The following is a 23,949-nucleotide window of genomic DNA, read 5'->3' on the forward strand; positions in this document are numbered from 1 at the left end:
ATTGTTTGTGATGGGGATTATTTTGTGATTTCAAATTGCAGTGAGGATATGCTTTGTTGGTGAAGATTTTAAGTAACTCTAATTTGGCAACTGTGCTTTTAATTTCAAAACAAAAAATAGCACTGCAACATGCAAACTTTGTTCGATGACAATTTTTGATTATATTGTATAATAAATATACTTAGCAAGGATAAACATCCCTTCATCAACCCCACAATACTCCTGGTCCATTGGGGTTGAATATGCCGGTATCCTACCGATACGTAAAACATATCTTAACACCAGGTCATGAAAGTTAAATGTTCCCAATGATGGGTTCTCCAAACCCAGCATCATCTTCTTCGTCATCATAAATATCCAAATCATACGTGGGGTTTTCAATGTCCTCGCCCATGCATATACACGCTTCAGTACAGGAAAGTCCATTCATCCTGCATGAACAGTCAGATTTGGAACAGACATGCAACAAGCTCGACAAGAGTGGGGTCTTTGGTCTTTTGGGTGGGGTCTTTGGTCATTTTCCTTGGAGTGCCATCATTCACTTCCAACGTATAGCCAACGGGGTCTGGTATTTCTATACTTGTGTGTTTGGAAGTCCTGATTCTTTGATGTGACCAAGCATGCAGCACGCCTTGAGAAATCATGAGGATTCTCCTTTCGTCAAACTGATTTCTGCAATCAGGAGGGAACTCGCCAGCATCATCATTGTCATCAACAGAAATGATCCAGTGCAGGAACCAACACAAGCTCTCTGGAATGAAAGATTTTGCTGAAGCGAGGTGTAAGCTTGTCGTTTGAAAAGGTTTGATGCTGATTCCTTCAGACTGAGCAATATCCGCCTTGATCATCATCATTGCCGTGCGATACAGAAACCTAATACGCTCTGTTTTGTCCAGCACTCGCTCCTCAACCATAGATTCTCTGGTGGCAGAAGGGGAAATGGAATGTTTAGACTGCTGCATTCAGAACATCTTGCAGAGAAATGGCACTCGTGTATACACGTTGAGGTTTTGTTTTCACATGGGGCTGATGGAATACCACTTCATTCCCCAAAGGGTCCCATCGTCCTGAGCTTTAAAAGTTGTCTCGTGTACTTGGACATCTCAAGGGTAGGCTTATACTTCGGAAGGAGACTGTTCATATCATATGCCTTGCCAGCATTCAGTTCAGGTTTGAGATCCTCAACTAGTACACTAAAGGCATATTTGTCTCCATCTTTAGTCGCCTTGAATTATCTGGTGCTTGACGTTAGATTTTTCTGGTACAATTTGAGAAGCATGTTCTGCGATATCTTGCATCGGCTGACACTCGTTCATTGTTCACACTACGGAGTATTTGTTGCAAATCTTCGTCACCTCGTGTGTCTGCTGCAGGTTCAATAGACTCGTAGACTTTAATTGTGCATACATTGATCTCAGTCAGTCCTCTTGTATGATTTGTTTCTGCAAAGCGTTTGCCGAGACCAGTCAAAAAATTCCCGCTGGGATCTCTTCCGTCTCACATATTATAGGTTCCGTTTGCGCAAGACTCTGAAGCTTCAGATGGATAAGATGGGCCAGGTCTCTTCAGGATAAGATCCAGGCTGTCCTTGCTTATGCAAGTCTTGTAACAGTTGGGATGCCGATACACATTCAAGGTTTCTCGTGTCTCCATTTCGGGTTTGAGTCACTCAAAGAAATAATTCTGTCGACATTGGAGAGCAAAAATAAGTGTTTCCTGTGGATGACTTTTTGTTCTTTCTGAGCGGCTTCAGAGTATCATCCTGACGACATCGGCACTTGTCACTCTTTCTTCATTTTGTTGTTGGTAAAATGAAAAGTATGCAACAAGTGCTGCTGTCTTTGTCATCTAACTATTTACTCACCATACTTTTCTGTTATGTTTGCAACACAGAATAATACAGTGAAATATGATATAAAGTTTGTTTTTTTTTGTGTACATTTGGAAGACCTAATATTAGTACACTGAAGGACAAAAGGAACAGTTGACAGAGGGGAAAACCCCAACAGCAGAGCCACAGGCCAAAACAGAGGGAGGCGGACAAACAATGAGTGTGGTGAAGAATGGGGGGCAGGAGAGGTGGACAAGATGGATGCAGAAGGAAATTCTCAGGAAGGAAAAAGGAAAACTGGAAATTTGGAAGGAGGAGGGATTGGGGTGGGGTGGGGGAGGGTTAACGATGGTAGAAGCAATCATGGTTTTTGGATTGGGGACACTCTGAGATGGTGGTGAACAGCTGTGTTGAAGACCTGGAGGGAAGAATGAGATTGAAGAGAATGTGGAAGTTGGTCACACAGGTGGGGAAAAAGAGGAACAAATTAATGGAGGTGAGCAGTGATCCTGGATTTAGGTAGTTTCACCAGAAGGGGGTTGATGGTGGACTGTGCCTGCTCTGCAGAAACCTTGGGGTGGGTAACAAAGCATGAAAAGAGCAGAGGGTGCAAGACCAGAAAGGAGGCGGTGGACTGTCGAAAGCTGACCACCGACATGTCTGTGATGGCAAAGTAATAGACCCATGGACTCAGCTAATCGTGGAGGATTTCAATAATCTTGAAGGCCTTGGTTTCCACGCTGTCAAGCTGAGCAAGATGTGAGGCAGGGAACCAGTCAAGAGGGAATAGGAGAAGCAGCCCGAACTCCATCAAGCTCTAGATGAAGGCCTTGTAGGTGGATAGGAGTTCAGGTGTGCCAAGGAAGGACTTTGTACGACGGAGGATGCCCAATCAGCCGATGGCTTTGGATGCCAACTTTGAAATGTGGTTCGCCGAAGAAATATTATTGCCGATAATGAGACCCAGGAGTGTGAATGACTGAACTTTCTCAAATCAAGAGGATTGTCAGTAAGGTCGATGTGGAGGTGGGGAGAGGGGTGTGGTCTGCCAGACGGTCCTTTTGAAGAGAGATGGTGAGAGTGCGAGATTTGTCATGATTGAAAGACATATTTCAAGTGTTTCACCATCTTGTGATTTTGTCAAGTTCTGAAGAGCAGGAAGAAGCTGCACACTTCCTGTCTGAAGGATGAGGGATTTGATGGCAGAGGGTGGAGTCATCTCAAATCGATAGAGGATTTTCCAGAGGGTCAGAGGGAGCTCATTGATTGGTGATCAACCAAATTGGTGATCAACCAAATTGGTGATCAACCAAATTGGTGATCTGAGATGAGGTTGTTGGAGAAAAGGAATGGTTTCATATCAAATGCGATGATGGATTCCATGAGCTTGCTTAAGATTGGAAGTGAGCTGATATGTCTGTAGTTAAGTTATCGTACCATCGTGCAATTTATTCACTTATAATCAAGTAAACTCCTGAGGTTCAGAATTCAGATAATTTATTGTGAGGATAGCAAAAAGCAAAACACAGACAGAATTCTACAGCTATAGTACTGGATTATCCTTGTAAAAAAAACTCCGAGCCCCAGAGAATCCATTTTTTAAACTTTTCTGATTAAATATGTTGACAACATATTTAATCAGAAATGTGTGGAAATTTCTTTCAACATCACGTCATTACAGCAAGTTGTTTTTCAAACCTCATGATGATTTTGCAAAATACAGGGATTAAACAAAACATCTCGAAAAAGTTTGCTTGTACAATGAACACTCTAAACCTTTGTATGCCTCTGCACCAAGGGTGCCGGAGGCATTATATTTCCGGGTTGTCCGTCCGTCCGTCCGGATTTTCGTTTACGCGATAACTCAAGAAGCAAATTGTAGAATTTCATCAAACTTGGTAAAAAGGTAAAGTAAGACAGGGCAATTAAGTGATTAGATTTTGGGCCAGATGTGATAAAGGTCAAGGGTCAAAGGTGTTGCCTGGTGTTGGCTGAATGGTTAGGATGGTGGGCTTTGGATCCTAGGGTCCTGAGTTCAAATCCCACTCAGCTGTTGAATTAATACCAGGTGGGGTTGACTCTGCCTGTCATCCTTCCGAGGTCGGTAAAATGAGTGCCAGCATGCTGGTGTATTGTGTCGGAGTGGTGACCCGTCCAGGATTATGTCCAATAGCCAAGGAGACTGCTTAAGCAGCACCAACGCTCTGTACAGAGTATGCTCCCAATCTCTCCTCTCTCAAAGGTCAAGGTCAAACTCTGAAATTTTACTGTTTACGCTCTAACTCAAGAAATATTGGACAGAATTTCATCAAACTTGCTACAAAGGTAAAGTTAGACAGGGCAATTAACTGATTAGATTTTGGCCCAGATATAATAAAGGACAAAGGTCAAATATGTCAATACTCAAGTGTTTGTGCGGGAGAGCGGAGGCATTCCCGTCGACTGCGCGCAGTCAAATTACTCTCGTTTTTTTTTTTCTAATCATGTTATTAGAGACTCGTATTCATATTATAAAGCATTTATGATTCCACAGACAAATCTCAAATGGTAAGAAAAGGTTGACACGTGTGGTTTGGGTGATCTCATTGTAATGCACGAGGCTTGGCATGAAATGTAACCCTTGCCATACACAACTTCTGTTATTTGCAAGACTCACAATTTCGCAGTCTTTAATTCATTAACACATTATAATAAAAAAAAACATTATTATAACGATACATTGTCCATCCAATTATCAAATAATTCAAAGCTTTATGGAGAATATACAATTGATACATGTGTATGAATAATGAATCTAAATTCCTGAAATGAATTCTAATCAACTTTAAAGGAACATATTTTTAACAATTATTGTTGCGACTGCAAACTGTGTGATCAATTGTACATAAACTTAAAGTGTATACATATTTGCCTTTATATAACTCGGTTAAATAATACAGTAAAACAATATTTGTTTGTTTGGATATTTGTATGTATGGTTAGACAAGTACCTGCAGAGGTTAATTAAAGAATATATTTGTCTGTGCTTGTTTAATAAATGTAATTATAAAAACATCACATATGCACATTCTGACGACGTGACAATTGTGGGATGCAACCCTTGTTTACTAGCTCAGTTTATCTGATCAGCCAAAGAGTTTTGCAAGCTTCTTACTGTGGCTCTGTGTGTGTCAGTGTTGATGTTTTTTTTGTTTTTTTTTTAATATTGAGCTTCGAATGTTCAATAAATTCTCAGAACAGTGTATATTTAATGTGCTGCCATTAACAAAGATCCAAAAGTTGGATTTCACTTTTACATTACATTATGATGCATTATTCAGTGGTATCAGATAATAGTGATTCTTTCTAACCCCGTCCCTCCTCTTCCCCACGCAACACCTGATAGTGTTGATGCCTTTGTAATGTAAGTACTAAAACATAACAAAAAGTTGATTGACAATTTTTTCTGTTTGCATTGATATGCCTGGTGTTGGCTTAATGATTCGGGTGGTGGGCTTGGGATTTGAGGATCCTGAGTTGAAATCCTACTCGGATGTTGAATTAATACCAGGTGGGGTTGACTCTGCCTGTCATCCTTCCTTGGTCGGCAGAATGAGTACCAGCTTGCTGGTATCCTGTGTCGGAGTGGCGACCCGTCCAGGATTGTGTCCAATAGCCAAAGAGACTGCTTCGGCAGCACCAATGCTCTGCACAGAGTATGATCCCAATAGATGGATGGATGGATGGATTGATTGCTTATTTGTCGAAACGAATGTAAATTGTAAGGATATAGCAATGTGTAGAACCCAACTCATATAATTATTTCTCAGTGAGGTTATCACTCAAATAGGAACGCACTCACAATAAAAAGGCTGTAAACAAAAAGAGTTGCACCGGAATTTTGAGTGGTTGTTTAGTGTGTAGCCTGTGGATGCCAGTTGCCTTATTTACTCGAAGCATGGCTGTGCCACTGATGCAGTGCCCTTGTTACCAGTAAGTTGGTACTCATTTTGCCAAACTCAGATTGATGACAGGCTGAGTCAAGCAATGGTGTTATTTCATCAGCATGACGGGCTCAAACTCAAGACCCTAAGATCTTAAACCAGCCACCTACACCATAAAGCCAACATGAGGCTGTAATTTTGAGTCATACCCACCCTAGAAATGTTCCAGAAAGCTTGATGTAACAGAATAATCAATCAAACCTTTTATGTGGTTTGGGTTGTGCACAGCCCTATTTCTAGGGTTCTTACAGGAATTATCTCAAAGTCTAGAAAATCACTCGAAGGATGAATGAACCTTCAGGAAATTAGTCACACAATGAAACAAGTGATCACAATAAGAATATTTTTTGTTGTCATAATCATCCTCAGAATTATTATAACAGGACGAGTAACAATGTTTATGATGACAATAAAAACACACATTGATATTATCATTCATATTCATTCAATGTTTTCCTTTCACCGCAGATCGTCAGGCCAGGTAGGTGCAGGTGATACAAACTCAAGCACGGCAAGCCGCACACTCACTTTCCCAGCAGGAGAGTCACAGGTGAATCAGATCGCCTTGAGTCATCCTGGCCACGCCCTCTATGCTGCCGCCAGTAACTTTGTGCGCACCTGGGATCTGAGGAAGTACGTGGTGCAAGCAATTTGCCAATAATTTCTGTGAAACATGATGGCTTGAGCATCACTGTATGTACTCAATGTGTATATACATACACACGCACATATATATATATATATATATATATATATATATATATATATATATATATATATATATATATATATATATATATATATATATATATATATATATATATAGTTATGTCCCTTATTTCCACAACCGACACAATAGTTTTGAGAAGAGGAGGTTTAGGGATTGAAGGGAAGAGGTTATGAAGAGATAGGAAGAAGAGGAGAGAAGGGAAAGCATTTAGAAAATGAAGTAGTCCTCCATAAAATGCTGACATATTAAATACATGGGGCCTATTCTGCAACTTTGAATAAAAACTTATTTATCTTGCATGTTCTTTACCTGTGAGAGCTTAGACTATCAAGATGTTCAGTACTTCAAATAATACAAGTCGTTTAAATTTTGGGGAAAATTCAGCATAAACAATGCCGCCACCGAAGGTGGATGGAGGTTGTGTTTTCACCCCTGCTTGACTGTGTCGTCCACCAGACGGCGGTCTCCTTGGGTTAACCTGAGGCGGTCCCTTCGGGTGGGTGCCTGGAATGTCCTATCCCTAAGAGAGGATGATCACCTGTCTCTGTTATCATCTGAGCTCAAGCGTTTGGACATCGGGATTGCAGCTCTCTCTGAGGTTCGGAGACCGGATTGCGGCGAGATCATGGTGGGTGGTTACACCTACTATTGGTCTGGTCGCTCTGATGGTTACTATACCCAAGGAGTTGCTGTAGCTGTGTCCAATAAGCTAACCCCAATGATAATTGAGGTAACACCAGTCAACGAGCGTATTATGAGATTAAGGATTCGTCACTCCTTAGGTGTCATTTCCCTGGTCTCTGTTTATGCTCCGACTGAGGCGAGTGATCTCACCGTGAAGGATGCATTCTACGCCACACTCGAGTCTGTGGTTGATCAGTGCCCCAGACGAGATACACTTCTAGTCTTGGGGGATTTCAATGCATTGACTGGAACTGATAGGGATGGTTATGAGGTGTGTGTTGGTCCCCATGGGTCAGGAACTATGAACCAGAATAGCACTAAGTTCCTTGACTTTGCAAGAAGTCATGGACTTAAGGCCCGGTCACACCTTGACGTTTTAGCCAACGTATGCCGATTTTTGAATTTTTTTTCTAAAACGCTGGCACACGTTGAATACGTTATGGGTAAGTTTTGATAACATTGACAGCACGTTGAAAAACACTGCCATACGTCGTTGTTTTCCTTGGCTTTAAACGTTGTACGTTGGCTTTAAACGTTGTACTTTTTGGTTGTCCTCAAATTTTTTCATGCTTGAAATTTCACGACGTATGCCGGCGTATGACTCACACGTTCCACTACGCTGGCCACAAGTTGTATGCACGGTCTGCGATCGTTGACAGACGTCAACACATGCTACTTGTAAGTTAATCATAAGTTGAGACACGCCGAGGTAATGTTTAGCGTTCCCGAAACTTATTTCTAACCTATGATTAACGTGTTGTTGGCACGTTACGCGATCGTTGCCCACACGTCGACAGACGTTACTTTTAAGTTACTCATAGGCTGAAAGACGTCGGTATAATGGATCGTCCTTACGTCAGCGTCCACGGCCACAGCCAGGACACTTATTTGCAGCATTCTTCAAACTTTTCTTCGGCATGACGAGGATGTTCACACTTCGATGTCTAGCTTGGCTATGATTCCAATTGTCCATCGGCAGTGTCTATTTAATGTAGTCGAGTTTGAGCGTTTTAACACGTTCAGAAGAAACGCTTCAAATTTCCAAACCCCAGCGTCAAAAAACAAAGGCGAGTGACAGCAATTTTAATCGTTCATTGTAAACAATGAAAATAGGTGAGTGGTACCGCTTAAAAGTCGTTGAGTGTAAAAAAAATCCAATTGTTGAGCGCAAGCGTCTACTTTCAATAGTGGAGATGCAGCCATTTAAATCGTTGAGTTTATCATTTAAATCGTTAAATCGTTAAACGCAAGGACGATCCATCATAACCCACACCCTCCCCCTCACACTCACCTACTACTGCCAACATGAACATACTACTACTAATACTAATACTAATACTGATACTGATACTGATACTGATACTGTTACTGCTGACATGGACATCGACTCAAAAAGGACTCGAAAACACTGTTGGGTTCCCCTTTTATGAGCAGCATTTTTATATACCAATTCCCAAAACCGCTGGGAACACGTCTTTAAATGGCAGTTGTAACCTAGAAACACGTTCATTTATTTTTTTGTCGACCGGAAGACGTCATTGGAATACGTCTACATACGTCGATGTGTGTTGGGATTACGTGAGGAATTGGTTCAAAGCACGTCAAACATAAGTTAGAAATAAGTTTCGCGTAAAAAGACATTACCGCGACGTGTTTCGACTTATGAGTAGCTTATAAGTAGCCTTTGTGGACGTGTGTAAGCGTCCGCATATCGTGTGTAAAACTTATCCCCATCGCATGCGGAACGTGTGTCATACGCCGAGTACGTCGTAAAATTTTGAACATGTTTAAAATTTCTTGACGTACTCTACTTACTACGACGTATGATAGCGTACTTTAGCGTTCTACTCACGTATACCAAACTTACTCATACCGTATTTGACGTGCCCCAACGTTTTAGACACATTTTTCGTAGGTCGGCATACGCTGGCAAGATCGCCAAGGTGTGACCACGATGTTGACACTTCCATTTCTACGGCAGTTATGATTCGAATCGTTGTGCGTCAGCCTTTTAATAGGCTATGTCACGACATCGTCGGCGATGCGTGCAACGCGCTATGCCTAAGTTAGACTATCGTTGGGCATCGGTTGTGTAGGCCGACAACAGGTTCAGCATTCATTGGTATAAGTTATCTATAACACAACAAAACGTTCTGTATCCGTTACCAATGCGTTATACATAAGACCAAGTCGCTATGAATACGTCCGAATCTTTAAAAAAAAACATCAAATGTTCAACGTAAGCCAGCGTTTTACATACATTTTAATACGTTGCCATCGCTGGCTAAAACGTCAAGCTGTGACCGGGCCTTTAGGGTGGCTGGTTCATGGTTTCAGCGCCCACAAGCTCATCGCTGGACTTGGTATTCCAACGCTGGCGGTGTGGCAAAGAAGATTGACCATGTCCTCATTGACGGTCGTTGGAGGATGATCCAGAACTGCAGGGTCTCCCGGAGTGCTGTTCCTTAATACTGACCACAGGCTTGTTGTAGCAACTCTAAAGCTGCACCTTAAATCCTGGAGAATGGTACCATCCCAGCCTAGGCTGGATGTTGCCAAGCTCAGGGATGAGAGAGTAGCTGAGGAGTTTGCGAACAGGCTGAGTGGACACTTGGGGGGTCTGGGTGCTTTGGGGGGTCCTGAAGAGTTGTGGAGCGCCTTCAAGACCACCGTCCTTGATGTTGCCGGTGGATGTCTTGGAGCTCACCGCAGGGCAAAGAAGAATTTTGTCTCTCAAGGGACACTGGATACCATTGACCAGAGTCACAGGGCCAGGCTGAATGGCAGAGCTGAGCTGTTCACGGAACTGAGGCGTAAAACTGTACGTGCACTGAGGGTGGACAAGGAGGCCTATGTGCGAGGAATCTGTGAGGGGGTAGAGCATCACCTGTGGACAGGTGATTCTCATCCCGCTTACAGGGGAATTCGCGCATTACGTTCATCCAAGCCCATCCCTTGGAGCACTGCAGTTCGAGCAGAGAGTGGTAGGCTCTTGACAGAGGAGTCTGAAGTGAAGGCCCGCTGGGCCGGCTACTTTGAGCGGTTGTACCGGGCTGATCCCCCAGCTGTCGAGTTGGAAGTCAAGGGTGTTACAATCCCTGTTGCTGACCCTCGAATCAACTGTGGTCCACCTTCGCTTGTGGAAACACGGGCTGCGGTGAACCAGTTGAAACGGGGCAAAGCTCCAGGGATCTGTGGCATCCATGCCGAACTTCTCAAGGCTGGTGGAAATGCTGCACTCGTGTCGTTGCATGCAGTTTTGTGCTCTGCCTGGAACACAGGCATCATCCCAACTGACTGGAAGAGGGGCCTTGTTGTCCCTCTCTGGAAAGGGAAGGGTGATCGCCAAGACTGCAACAACTACCGAGGGGTGACGCTGCTCTCAGTGCCGGGCAAGGTCTCTGCTCGGATAATTCTTGATAGGGTTCGCCACCATCTGCATGAGCACCAGCGTCCAGAGCAGTCAGGCTTTACACCAAAGAGGTCAACGATTGACCGTATCCTTGCCCCTCGTGTCCTCACCGAACGCAGACGAGAGTTTCGGCAGGGGCTGCTTGCAGCCTATGTTGATCTCTGTAAAGCGTTCGATTCAGTGAATCGGGATGTCCTCTGGAGAATTCTTGGTCTTCGTGGGGTGTCACCAAAACTGATCCATCTGATGTCTGAACTCTACTCTGGTACTGAGAGTGCTCTGAAGTGTGGTGGTACCATCTCTGACTTATTTCCAGTTGTTACTGGAGTTCGTCAGGGATGTGTACTGGCCCCCACACTTTTCAGCACTTGTATGGACTGGATTTTAGGGAGGATGTCGGAGAGATCAAGCTGCGGTGTATCGTTTGGGAATGTCAAGATCTCGGACCTTGATTTTGCAGATGATGCAGTCATCTTTGCGGAGACTTTAGACATCCTTTTGGGGGCCCTCGAGGTACTGAATGAGGAGTCGGAGCCGCTGGGATTACGGGTTTCTTGGGTCAAAACTAAGATCCAGGCTTTCGGTGACATCTTGGATGCTGCTGTCCTGTCTGAGTCTGTTTGTGGTGAGGATGTTGAGGTCGTGGAGAGATTCACTTACCCTGGCAGTGATATTCATGTCTCTGCTGGCTGTGAGTCAGAGGTCAATAGACGTCTGGGTCGGGCCTGGGGAGTCATGGATTCACTGGATCATGGGGTGTGGCGCTGCCGGTACCTGTGCGGGAGGACGAAAGTCCGAGTCTTCAGGTCCTTGGTACTTCCAGTCTTGCTCTATGGGTGCGAGACTTGGACTCTGACCAAGGATCTGAGACGGAGACTTAATTCCTTTGGTACCAGGTGTCTTCGGAGAATCCTTGGCTATCGCTGGTCGGATTTTGTGTCCAACGAGCGGTTGCTGAGAGAGACTCGGATGAGATTTGTTACCTGCATAGTCTGTGAGCATCAGTTGCGGCTGTATGGACATGTGGCTCGTTTTCCTGACGCTGATCCTGCTCAGCAGATTCTCTCAGCGAGGGAGTCTCATGAGTGGACGAGGCCAGTGGGCCAACCACGTACCTCTTGGTTGCAGCAGGTTGACCATCATCTCAAGGAGATGGGGATGGGCCTGGCATCTGCCTGGGGGATGGCCAGACGGAGGCCCCTGGAGTACCGGCGGAAAGTGGACGCAGCGACGCGCTGTTCTGGCACATGCTCCCATACCTGACCTGACCTTGACTGTGTGTCGGTCTGTGTCTTTGTTTGCCTCTGAGAAAGATATCCCAAAAAGTTGTGGATGGATTCAGATGAAACTTGATAGGCAGGTTGGATGTGTGGAATGAACCAATCAATTAAGTTTTGGTGAAGATACGGATACAAATACTAGAATTTTTAAAAAGTGATTCTTCACCATTGAGAGATAGGGCCACAACGATACATAGCATGATATTTCAAAAATATATTGGGATCGATATGTTCTCGTGGATCAGGAATTGTGTCGTGGAGGTATGCGCTCTACCAAGTCCGCTTCTAGTTATATTATGTCTTTATTTGAAGATGGCTTTGAGGTTGCTGGCAGGTTGGGCTTAAAAGTATGCACACTCACCTCTAAGCTGTCTTGCCTGGGTTTGAATCCTGACCCAGCTATAAACTGTCATCCTGGTGTTTCACAGGCAGGGTGATTCATCAATGTGCGTGCCGTCTCTTGGATGGACGTTAAACCGGGCTGCCAGCATTAGTTGGTGGATGTCAAAAATCCCACGGTGTTCTTCACTAAGAGTCGGGGAGCTATCACCGGCACCATTAACTAATTTAATACTCCTGCCTTAACTACTTCTGGGAAGGCAATGGCAAACCACCCATTATAATCATTGCCAAGAAACTGCTTTGGCAGCATCTACGCTCTGTAATCGAGTATGGTACATCAGAATCAGAATTTATTTGAAAACTTGATTCTCTCCTCTGAGGACGTTTAAGCATTTGTAGTAATCGATGATGACCTTACCTGACAGACGGGTAAACGTTGTAACTCAAACGTGCATTTCATTATTAAACGTACTTCAATCCAAAAAATCGAATAATTGTTGATGCTGCACTACGACAGTCATGCTGCTGTGAAGAAAATCCTTTTCTCAGTTTCCAACAAACTTTGTCAAAGTACAATCTTAATCTGTTTTAAAATGGGTTTTCATGTGCAGTGGCACGTCGTCATTATCTGTGACTATTTTACATGCCATGGCTTCCGTACAGATTCCAAGCCTCGGGGAAGTTGTGCGGCCATGCTGGACCGGTCATGACCCTTACTGTGGTGCGCTCGGCCACTGGGCAGGACAAGGTCATTACTGGCTCCAAGGATCACTACATCAGAGTAAGTCACAGGTTCCCGAGCCTTGTACAACACAGCCAGCTGAGATGTAATGTGCGTTTCAGTCATTCTTGTCTGCAAAGTCCAACTAGGTTCAGAATCTATTGCTATTTCTTTTTCTACTTTTTATTCTTCTTCTTGTTCTTATTCTTCTTCTTCTTTAACAGCCCCAATTAGTCCCCCCTTGTGTAGTCGGTAGTCACCCTGGGGAACATTTTGCGCAAGTCTTTCACAAGCCAGCTTGCCAGGCTTGCAATTCGACTGAAGGTGGCAGGAATTTCTAATTGTTCATGGTGCTGATGATAACTAGCCTACTCTTCGTGAAATAAACCGTAGGATTGTTAATGTTCACCAACTAATGCAAGCAGACAGAATGTCCAGTTTAACATCCATCGAAGGGACGGAGCACACATTGGTGAATCACCCTACCTGCAAAACACCTGAATGACAGTTTCTAGCCTGGCCGAGATTTAAACCCACGTTAGACAACTCAGCGGTGAGTGTCCATACCATATTAAATTTGTCCATAGACTATCATACCTGCCCTAAATTCAATCTCTCTCGAATCACAAATCAGAATATCACCAATGTGAAAGAACTGCTGATATACTCTTTAAGCAATGCTCTATTTATGAAAGAATTTCTATTTTTATTCATTTAATTTGGAACGGTTGTGACAGTTTCAGGGTTATCTGCATTAATATATTCATAGTTCTACTGTTTTTATGATTGAATGATGCTTTAACAGTCCTCATACCTGATGCGAAGGTGAGACCTCACCGTGTCCATTGTTCCGCCACATTGTGACGAAATTCGATTACCATTTGCTTTGCATCCTCGTGTATCAGGTGTTTGAGGTGCCGGATGGAACTGGTGGTATCATGAACCCAAGTAAGAACCTGGAGCCTCCACATTACGATGGCATTGAGTCCCTCGCCATTGTTGGGGCCGCCCTGTTCAGTGGCTCACGGGACAATGGCATCAAGAAGTGGGATTTGCAGAAACATGAGCTTGTCCAGGTGCATATTTATCTCTCATCTACTTTTTCATTCACTCATTCTTCCTACTATCGCAACTTCTTATGTTAATGGTTTTGTCTCATATGCAGTTGTTAACAACACACATATTTATCATATTCTTCAAGCACAACCTTTGTTGTTGTTTTTTTAAAGAAAAGCAATGAAAAGTTCCTGGTGAAAAGCCAGGCCATGTTTGCATTTTACTTTATTCCAAGTGTAGCCCAATTTTCAAAAAAAATCTCTCTCTCTCTCTCTCTCTCTCTCTCTCTCCCTCTGTCTCTCTCTCTGTCCCTCTCTCTCGCTCTGTCTCTGACTCTCTCTCTCTCTCTCCCTCTGTCTCTGTCTCTGTCTCTGTCTCTGTCTCTGTCTCTGTCTCTGTCTCTGTCTCTGTCTCTGTCTCTGTCTCTGTCTCTGTCTCTCTCTGTCTCTCTCTCAACGGTAAAGAATCACTTAAAAATTATAGTATCTGGATCTGCATCTTCACCAAATTCTTATAATTTTGGCCTTGGCACACACCCAACCTTGACCACCAAGTTTCATCAAAATCCATCCATAACATTTGAGATATCCTGCCCACAGACAATCAGGGATGAAAACATAACTTTGTCCACCTTCGAGAATAACAGAGGTAATAACTTTGTAACACTAACAGTCACAAACGTGACCTTTGATTGGAATGCCTTTTCTCATCATGGTTAATGGTATACATGTTGAGGGCTGTTATAAGTGGATCCAATTGTTTAACAGTTTGGATTTGTATGCTAAATCTAGTCTTTTTCACTAAATTTAGGTATTTACCATCAGGTACAGCTCAACCATCCTGAAAGAGCAGTACCAACGATAAAAGGATACAAGTGCCATCTTTTTCAAATAATGCCAAACACTGAATTGCTGTGTTGCTGCCAGATTGAATTTGTAATGTTAAATGTAGGTTCTGTAATTTATTTTTAACATTTGTGACACACATGTGCATGTACACACACACACACACACACACACACACACACACACACACACACACACACACACACACACACACACACACACACTTTGTGAAAAAATTTGAATGCACTTGCATGTGTCACTCTGTCCCCTCCAGGGCCAGATTTTCCAATAGGCAACATAGGCCATTGGCCTAGGGCCCACCAGTAACTGGGGGCCCACCAAGGACTTGTGGGTTCTCTGATCGGCCAAGGAGTAGGCTAGTCGGCCCTATAGTAAAATTAATAAAATAAAATAAGGTAACGAAAAATATAACAGCACATTTTTAAATGCCCGTTTACCCACAATCTATCTATCTATCTATCTGTAGATTATATACATTACGTGTTGTATTTAGTGTACTTCATTGTTATTACCTTCGCAAACTTTGTTGCGAAGGTTATGTTTTGATCGCTGTGTATTTATTTATTTGTGAATATGTGTGTTTGTTTGTTTGTTATTCGCATAACTCCAAAAGTATTGAACTGAATCGCAGCAAATTTGGTGGGATAATTGGTTATTATCCGAGGACCATTTGATTAGATTTTGGGAGCGATCGGGTCAAAGGTCAAGGTCATGAAAAGGTCAAAATCGTCTTTTTACCATAGCGCGGTCAATTTGTATCCAATTTGCATGCAACTAATGCCAAAATGTTCAGAATTCAATGCCCCATCTTGTGATATGTGACATGACACAATGACGTAATAACCCTTATTAGCGGTTGGGAGTCAAAGGTCAGGGGGGGTCACGACATTGCAAAATGTGCGGTTTTAGTCATAACACGGTCAATTCTTATTCGATTTGCATGAAACCAACACCAAAATGTTGACTGTTCTGTTCCCCGCACTCCAATACCAATTACAAAATTAAGAGTACAAAGGTCAAGGTCGAGGTCATGAAAAGGTCAAAATCGTCATTTTTGTACAATGAATGTTTGTTTGTTCACAATAAATAATTTATTTAGAAAAACAGAAACTCGTGTGTGCTCAATGCCCCTAAAATGCCAGAAAATAATATCTTATAATGTGACCAGTTGTCATCAGATTGACTTGACACTGACACCCAAAAAGGTCAGGGAGTTCATACAGAAATTGTACAATGTATGTGAATCAGTGTCAAACAGCAGGAAATTTAATGTTTTTAAGCCATCATAACACATATGAGATGGCAGCTGTGGTATGGGATTAAATACCCTCACAATCAACGGTTTCTAGGGTGGGGGGGGAATGTAGCGTTGGCGAAGGTATGCGCTCTACTGAGTGCCCGTTCTAGTATTACGTGTATTTTTGTGTTCTTATTTTGTGATATTAGAATCTCTTATACAAGACGTGAACTAATTTATTATTACTTTATGCTTACAGATTATTCTTGGCATCTTGGGGATTCTCATGAGATAGATTAATTATGTCGTCCCAGAAGAAATATATGAGTGGCTCACAAAAGAGAAAGTTAAAAGAAACCAAAGCTGCACAACTCCAATCACTTCCAGAGCTGACAACCTTTTTTATGAACTATGATGACCTCAAAGCTCAACTGGAACTCCTTGTCAGTACCTATTCCAGTGACCTGGAAGCATCTGTTTTAGATGAATTTTTGCAGTTTAAAGACATTTTGTCTTTGGGAGCACTGATAAGGTTTAGCCTAAGGCCCACAGCAAGTAAATCCGGCCCTGCCCCCCTCCCTTCCTTCTTCCCACTCCCTCCACCCCCATCAATTTCTGAAGGTAACCTCCCTACAGTGTGCAGACATCCTGGAATAGAGATACAACAAAGACATTCTTTGTTGAATATCCCTTTCATACCATACGTATCGCTTCAACTTCGGACGCAGTACACTCAGTCATAATACACCCATGAAGGCATTTGTGGCAAAGTTCTGTGTTCAATGCAAAACAGCCAGGAGATCCCACAACACCCACCATTTGGCTGAGTGTCGTTTCTTTCCGAGCGAACAGTGACAAATGATCCATTGGTCAATCCAGACTGGTTGCTGGTGATGACTGGGATGCAGATGAGGCTATGATGTCTAATGAGTACAATTCCCCTGAGCAGGTGTCTGATGATTGCGATCTTTCAGCCCAACATGTTGAGTGCTCTCTGCCCAGCTGTAGAGTGAATGTCATCCAATGTCCGGTTTTGAGCACATTCTACCAGCACCATCCCCTCGTACCTGCATTCGACACCGGGGCCATGGCCGATTTGATCCGTGCTTCCACAGCTAAGGCCTACAATCTACCAATCCACTCAGCCTCTCAGATGGTTCAGCAGGCAGATTTTGTTAGCCCACACACTGTCATCGGCGAAGTACACTGCAACTTGGTGAGAGGGAGAGGGAGAGAGAGATATAGATAGATTAGGGTTCTGACTTGATGCCTTGGTTGTCAAGCAACTTGACGTGAGAGTGCTTCCTGGCAATTCGTTTTTGGCTTTTAATGACATTGCCGTGCGATCCTCAAAGAGGCAAATTATCATTAAAGGTGAAGATTCCAGTGAGTATGGCTGACACAGTAGTCTTCACAGTGAAATACCCTTGGCCAGACGCCCCCAAACATTCCTGCTGCGCAATCCACACAAGACTGTTCTCCTCCCGGAGAATACCTTGAGATACAAACTCCTGCCCGCACTGAGCCAGACACTGTATGGGCGATGAAACTACATTTGGACAGTCATGCTAGCATTCTCGTCAAGCCCGAATATGCTTGGCCAGCTCCTCAAGAAATTTGTTCCATCAGCAAAGTAATGCATGTTACTAACAAGACTGATTCACCTAAACTGGTCATTCGTGGTGTACATTTATGCCAGGCAAGGGCAACTCTTCTTGTCATCGACTCATGCGTGAACAATATTCCTACAAGTGCTGCTACCAATGTGGCACGAGCTCCTCAATTTTCAGCCAGTGTCTCCATCAACCCTGATTCCTAGCTACAGTATCAACTGAATTGCACAACCGGTTCCACCAAATCAAAAAGGCCTATGATAATGTATTTAATCCTCAGATCTCCAAATATAATGGGGCGAGTGGCAACATCAAGGCCTTTATCAACATAGATCCAACACTACCTCCATAGAGAAAGGGGAGCCAACAAGAACAACTTAGACTCATTGCAAGACAAATTTGATAAAATGGAGGCTGCAGGCATCATGGCTAAGCCCAAGCACGTCTACTTTATCTGAGAGTATAGTAAACCGCAACCCTCCCTGATGCCCAATGTTAACAGTGTGCTTTGACAGATTGCAAATTGGCAGTGTATCATTACCACCGACTTCGTAAAGGCCTTCTACCAGATCCCATTATCTCGTGACTATGAAGTTCTGTGGTGTTGCTGCCTCTTATAAAGGAATCCGTGTCTACACTAGGTCAGTGATGGGGATGCTGGCTCAGAGACTTGCTTCGAAGAGCTCATGTCTGAGGTCTGGAGGGAGCTTATTCAGGAAGGCTGTGTCGCCAAGATGTCTGACGATCTCTACATAAACTGTGACACACCTCAGAGTACTCTTAACAACTGACGCCAAGTCTTGGCTGCATTAAAACAGAACAACCTGTGACTGTCGGCACCAAAGACTATTATTTGTCCAAGGTCAACAACAGTACAGAGATGGATATGGTGTGACAGAACATTAAGCGCAAGCCCCCACAAGGTTGCTAGTCTGTCTGCAATGGAGCCCCCTTGACTGGTCTTTGCAGTCATTTGTGGGAGCATTCAAGTTACTCGACCATGTCCAATGTGGCTATGCTGACTTGCTGGATCCCTTAGACATGGCCACTGCTGGAAAACCATCAAGCGATAAGATAATGTGTTCCGAGGAGTTACTTCATGCCTTCGGGGCTGCCAGAATGCTCTGAAAGACCGCAAGACTATTGTGATACCTCAACCTGACGATTTTCTGTGGTTCTTTACTGATGGGTCTGTTATAAACAAAGCCAATGTATGCACACAGGAATGGTAACTTGCTCTTCGTGGGGTTCTTTAATGCTAAACTCTGTAAGCACCAGGTTACATGGCTGCCTTGCGAAGTAGAGGCGCTGTGTATTGGAGCAGCCATCCAACACTGTGCTGTTCATCGTCCATTCTCACCACAGTGTGCAAGTGTTGATGGACAAGTCACCTCTGCGTCCAAGCCTGCAGTAAACTTATGCGTGGCGAGTTCTCAGCCAGTTCCATAGTAACTTCGTTCCTCTCCACGGCCAGCTGTTACCACGTGCAGGTTAGGCAACTTGATGGTATTGCCAACTTGCCATCTGATTTTGGGAGTCGTAACCCTCACGTGTGCTTTGACGTAAGCTGTCAAGTGTGCAAGTTTATCGAAGAAATGGAGGCGCCCATTGTGCGTGGTGTCTCTGCAGATGAAGGATTGGGCAGCACAGCCAGAATGCACTTGCCGTGTCGCCCGGCATGCTACTCAGCTGGAGTGCCCTGACCTCAGACGTACCCATTTTCACCTAATCCAAGGTACTCGCCCATCTAAAAGGTTGACAAAGGTGGGGGATATCAAGAGGTACATCAGAGTAGTGACTGTGGCCAAGGGTGGCCTCTTAGTCATCAAGGACAGCCAGCCGTTCCAGCTCTCTCATGAACATATCATGATTTCCCGCTCAGTGGTTGATGGGCTGCTGACTGCTTTGCACATCAAGTTCAACTACCCATCGAAACACCAAATTAAGCATGCTTCAACACGTACCTTTTCGCCTTAGACATCGACAGGGCGACCAATACAGTCTCCTCATCATGTCACCAGTGACGATCAACGAAGTATCTACCTGTGCGTCCACATCCCCAGTCATCTACCAAACCACCCACTCACTGTCACCAGAGCATTGTATGCCCGACCTCACATCACAATCTCTCCCACAGGGTACACCATGCTCTGCCGTGCCTCCACCAGAGTCCATCTCACAACAAGAGATCTCATGGGATACAGCGGGTCCTGCCCTATCGGATTTGGTTATGCTGCCCACACCACCAGAAGCTATTGTCAGAGCACCAGATACACCCACTGGGCGCGTCTCAGCTGATGAACCACACAGTCCGAAGGAGGCTGTTTCTCCACCATCGAGGAGGTCGGGCTGTTCACGCCGCTCTCCAATGTGGCAATGTAGTGATGAGTGGCTCATAGAGTCGAACAAAGGACCACAACAGCTTTTGTGGTGTCGCTTTTATACCACTCGGTCTCAGTTATAAGTGTCTGTAGTACCTGTCACAACATGGTTACCTTGCCTCATTTGTGTACTTCGCTGGGGCTTTAACAGGCTTCCTGGGAAGTGTCCTTTTCACACTACGATACTGTCCTTTCCAGGTTTCACTTGTTGTTCATGTGAGTGTTTATTCATTACCTTGTGGGAAGACCGAAGAGGCAGTTACGCCATTGCTGTTGTGTTTGTGATTGCTACATCCCTTGCACCTGCCCTGTGCATTCGCATGGTTACTCGGGAGCTGGGCCTTGAACCGAGTTGCGTTATCTCAATAAAACCTGCATGTGAGAACCTGTCCTCTTGGTATTATCGGCGTTGGTTGTTGTAAAAATAACAAGTACCTTGGAATCTGTCATCCACCAGACAACATCTGTTTGGATATGCACACTCTGGCTCATGCAAGAAAGTTGACACTATGCTAAATAATTTGCAGTCAGAAGAACAGGTAAATTTCATTAATTCCCAACTTGTTCTAGATTGCCACCCAGCTAACTTGTTTCCTAGCAACAGGGAAATTTAATTCATTGCCAACCTCTTCCATTGGTACCCAGCCAGCTTGTTTCCTAGCAACAAGGACATTTCATTCACTGCCAACTTGTTCCAGATTGGCACCCAGCTACCTTGTTTCCAAGCAACAGGGAAATTTCATTTACTGCCATCTTGCTCCATCTTGGAAACCAGCCAACTTATTTCCGAGCATCAGGGAAATTTCATTTACTGTCAACTTGTTCCAGATTGTCACCCAGTAAGCCAATATCCCAGCAACATGGAAATTTCATTCACTGCCAATATGTTCGAGATTGTCACCCAGCTACCTTATTTCCTAGTAACAGGGAAATTTCATTCACTGCCAACGTGTTCGAGATTGTCACCCAACTACCTTGTTTCCTAGTAACAGGGAAATTTAATTCACTGCCAACGTGTTTGAGATTGTCACCCAGCTACCTTGTTTCCTAGTAACAGGGAAATTTCATTCACTGCCAACGTGTTCGAGATTGTCACCCAGCTACCTTGTTTCCTAGTAACAGGGAAATTTCATTAACTGCCAACGTGTTCGAGATTGTCACCCAGCTACCTTGTTTCCTAGCAACAGGGAAATTTCATTAACTGCCAACGTGTTCGAGATTGTCACTCAGCTACCTTGTTTCCCAGTAACAGGGAAATTTCATTCACTGCCAACTTGAAGATTGGCACCCAGCTACCATGTTTCATTCACTGCTAGCCTGCCAAAACGTATTTTGTGAGTATTTCCTTCTTGGTAGAGTGCACAAAAATATATTCCTTCTTGGTAGAACCAATTAATTTTCCAAACTGAATAACAGTACCGCAAATGAAAAAAAAAACCTCCAATAAAACCTGTTTATACTGGCTCAAAATCCTTTTTAGCTCGCCTGTTCAAAGAACAGAGAGCTATAACGTCAGCATGAGTGTGAAAATGTTAAAGTTTTTGGTGCAAGTTATTTTTTCCTTTATAATGTTTTTATCTACCACACTATTTTTTATACACCCGATTATATATATATATATATATATATATATATATATATATATATATATATATATATATATATATATATATATATATATATATATATATATATATGTTGTTGTTGTTCTTTCGGCTGCTCCCATTAGGGGTCGCCATAGCGGATCATCCGTTATGATCCGCATACTGATTTGGCAAAGGTTTTACGCTGGATGCCCTTCCTGACACAAGCCTGGTCGCCTCTTACGACACAGGGATATGGTACACTTATTTTAACCGGGGTATACACAAGCCCAGTACACTGGTACTCACTTCGCCAACCTCGGAAGGATGACAGGCTGAGTCAACCCCCTGGTGTATTAATTCAGTGGCCCAACGGGGCTTGAACTCAGGACCTTTTGGATCCCAAGCCGCTGCCCTAACCACTGCGCCAACACCAGGCTCATATATATATATATATATATATATATATATATATATATATATATATATATATATATATATATATATATATATATATATATATATATATATATATATATATATATATATATATATATATATATATATAGATATATATATATATATATATATATATATATATATATATATATAGATATATATAGATATATATATATATATATATATATATATATATATATATATATATATATACATAGATAGATATACATATATATATATATATATATATATTGTTACAGATTCGTGCCCGCCGGCGTGCGAACGGCCACGTAACTCGAATCGCGGCACGTCGCCCACCGGACGGACAATCCAGTCGTGACCCTCTCGGACTAACGCCGGGAACCAGTCACGGGTGGACCTTTCGGTCTCACCGCGATCGAGCCAATCAGCCCCCGCGTGGGATAGGGTTGCTCGCCAAATTCGACCTACCTAAGTACCCACACGGAGGGTAGACCGGGCGATCGCACCTCGCCGCAGGTCGACTTCGGACACGGGCCACTTAAGCGACCCGTTCCGTACTATCGGGATAACCGAGCGGTGTTATCGTCGGCCTCGACGGTTCGATTAATTATCGGGCGTATTCAGCCCACTACCAACCCTTTACGTGAAGCAAGATGAGGATTCAATAGAGGAAAAGACGAAGCGAAGCGGGAGAACAGTTCAATAATAAAGCACATTTATTCGCGATGAACGGAAAGCACACATATACAATTCCACCAAAAGCACACAAAAAAAAGAAAACACAATTCCATTTACACAAAAAGCAAATATAAAAGAGAAAACAATGCAGAGCTAATACCGACTACCGAGCACACGGCAACACTTATACAATTCTACTTCACAGACGGCGCCGACAACACATACCCAAAACCAAGGAAAAGAAATACCCCCAAGAATGAGGCGGGCCTGAGGCCGAGACCGGGTCGCGCCTACCCGTCTGGTGATGAGACGCGGAGCGGCGATGGCGCCTCACTCCGCGGGCCTCGCGGACAGTGCCTGGCAGGGGGTGGGAAAGGGGCCCCCTTGGTCGCACTATCTCAGCGCGGAGGGAAACAGGAGGGGGTTGCTGATGCTCGGGGTATAGAGGATCTTTATTATCCCTGGTGTGCGTCTCCACCTCGGCCAGGTCGCGCTGCCGGCCTTCCTCGGGCGTGCAGCTCCCGGCACCGTCGCGAGCACCCCCTCGTCTGCCTTCGCCGCTGCCGCCTCTCCGCCTCTGGACTCTCCACCCTGGACTCTTCTTTGGGCTCTCCTCGTTCGACTCTCTTCAGCTTCTCCAGCTACTGCAGGCTTCGGGCTCCAGACTTCCACACTGCTCTGACTGACGAACACGGTCCTTTTATCCCCCCGTAGCTTCGCCTTTGACCCCCTCCCTTTGACCTTTCACCTCGCTCCCCATTGGCCCGAGAAAAAGTGGGCGTGAAGGCTTTTTGATCCACAAATTTGCATATATCGATCGTTCTGGAGGCGGGGCCAAATCGCCCCTCGCTCACCGATTGGACGGCAAAAAGTGGGCGTGTGTCGTTTTTGATCCGTTTTTGAAGCACAAAATCCGTGATTTTGTACACGCTGTTCAACGTGCGCCCTGCACGAGTCCAACACCGGTACCCACAGCGGGGCAAGAACGGTGGCGATGCTACGGTTGCGAGGTGTGACGTGAAGGTCGTGGCGGTTGTGGTGAAGCGGCGTTGTGGTTGGTGGTTGATGTTGTGGTTGTGGTGGTAATCATGGCGGTTGGTCCAAAATAAAG

At 44.1% G+C, this 23,949-nt stretch overlaps 1 protein-coding gene across 6 annotated transcripts in view; it reads left to right on the forward strand.

Moving 5' to 3' along the window:
• The window catches only part of KIF21A (kinesin family member 21A), a 249,946-nt gene that overhangs the window by 215,916 nt on the left and 10,081 nt on the right, over positions 1-23,949 (forward strand). For all 6 annotated transcript variants that reach the window (XM_085870463.1, XM_085870467.1, XM_085870464.1 and 3 more), the window contains 3 exons: positions 6,283-6,447; positions 12,926-13,043; positions 13,889-14,059. In XM_085870463.1, the coding sequence (XP_085726589.1) occupies positions 6,283-6,447; positions 12,926-13,043; positions 13,889-14,059 (454 nt within the window). The remainder of the gene's footprint in view (positions 1-6,282; positions 6,448-12,925; positions 13,044-13,888; positions 14,060-23,949) is intronic.

The sequence above is a fragment of the Eptatretus burgeri genome, chromosome 2 (genome assembly GCF_056783735.1).
Source record: "Eptatretus burgeri isolate ZD-2024b chromosome 2, Ebu_testis_v1, whole genome shotgun sequence".
NCBI lineage: Eukaryota > Metazoa > Chordata > Myxini > Myxiniformes > Myxinidae > Eptatretus > Eptatretus burgeri.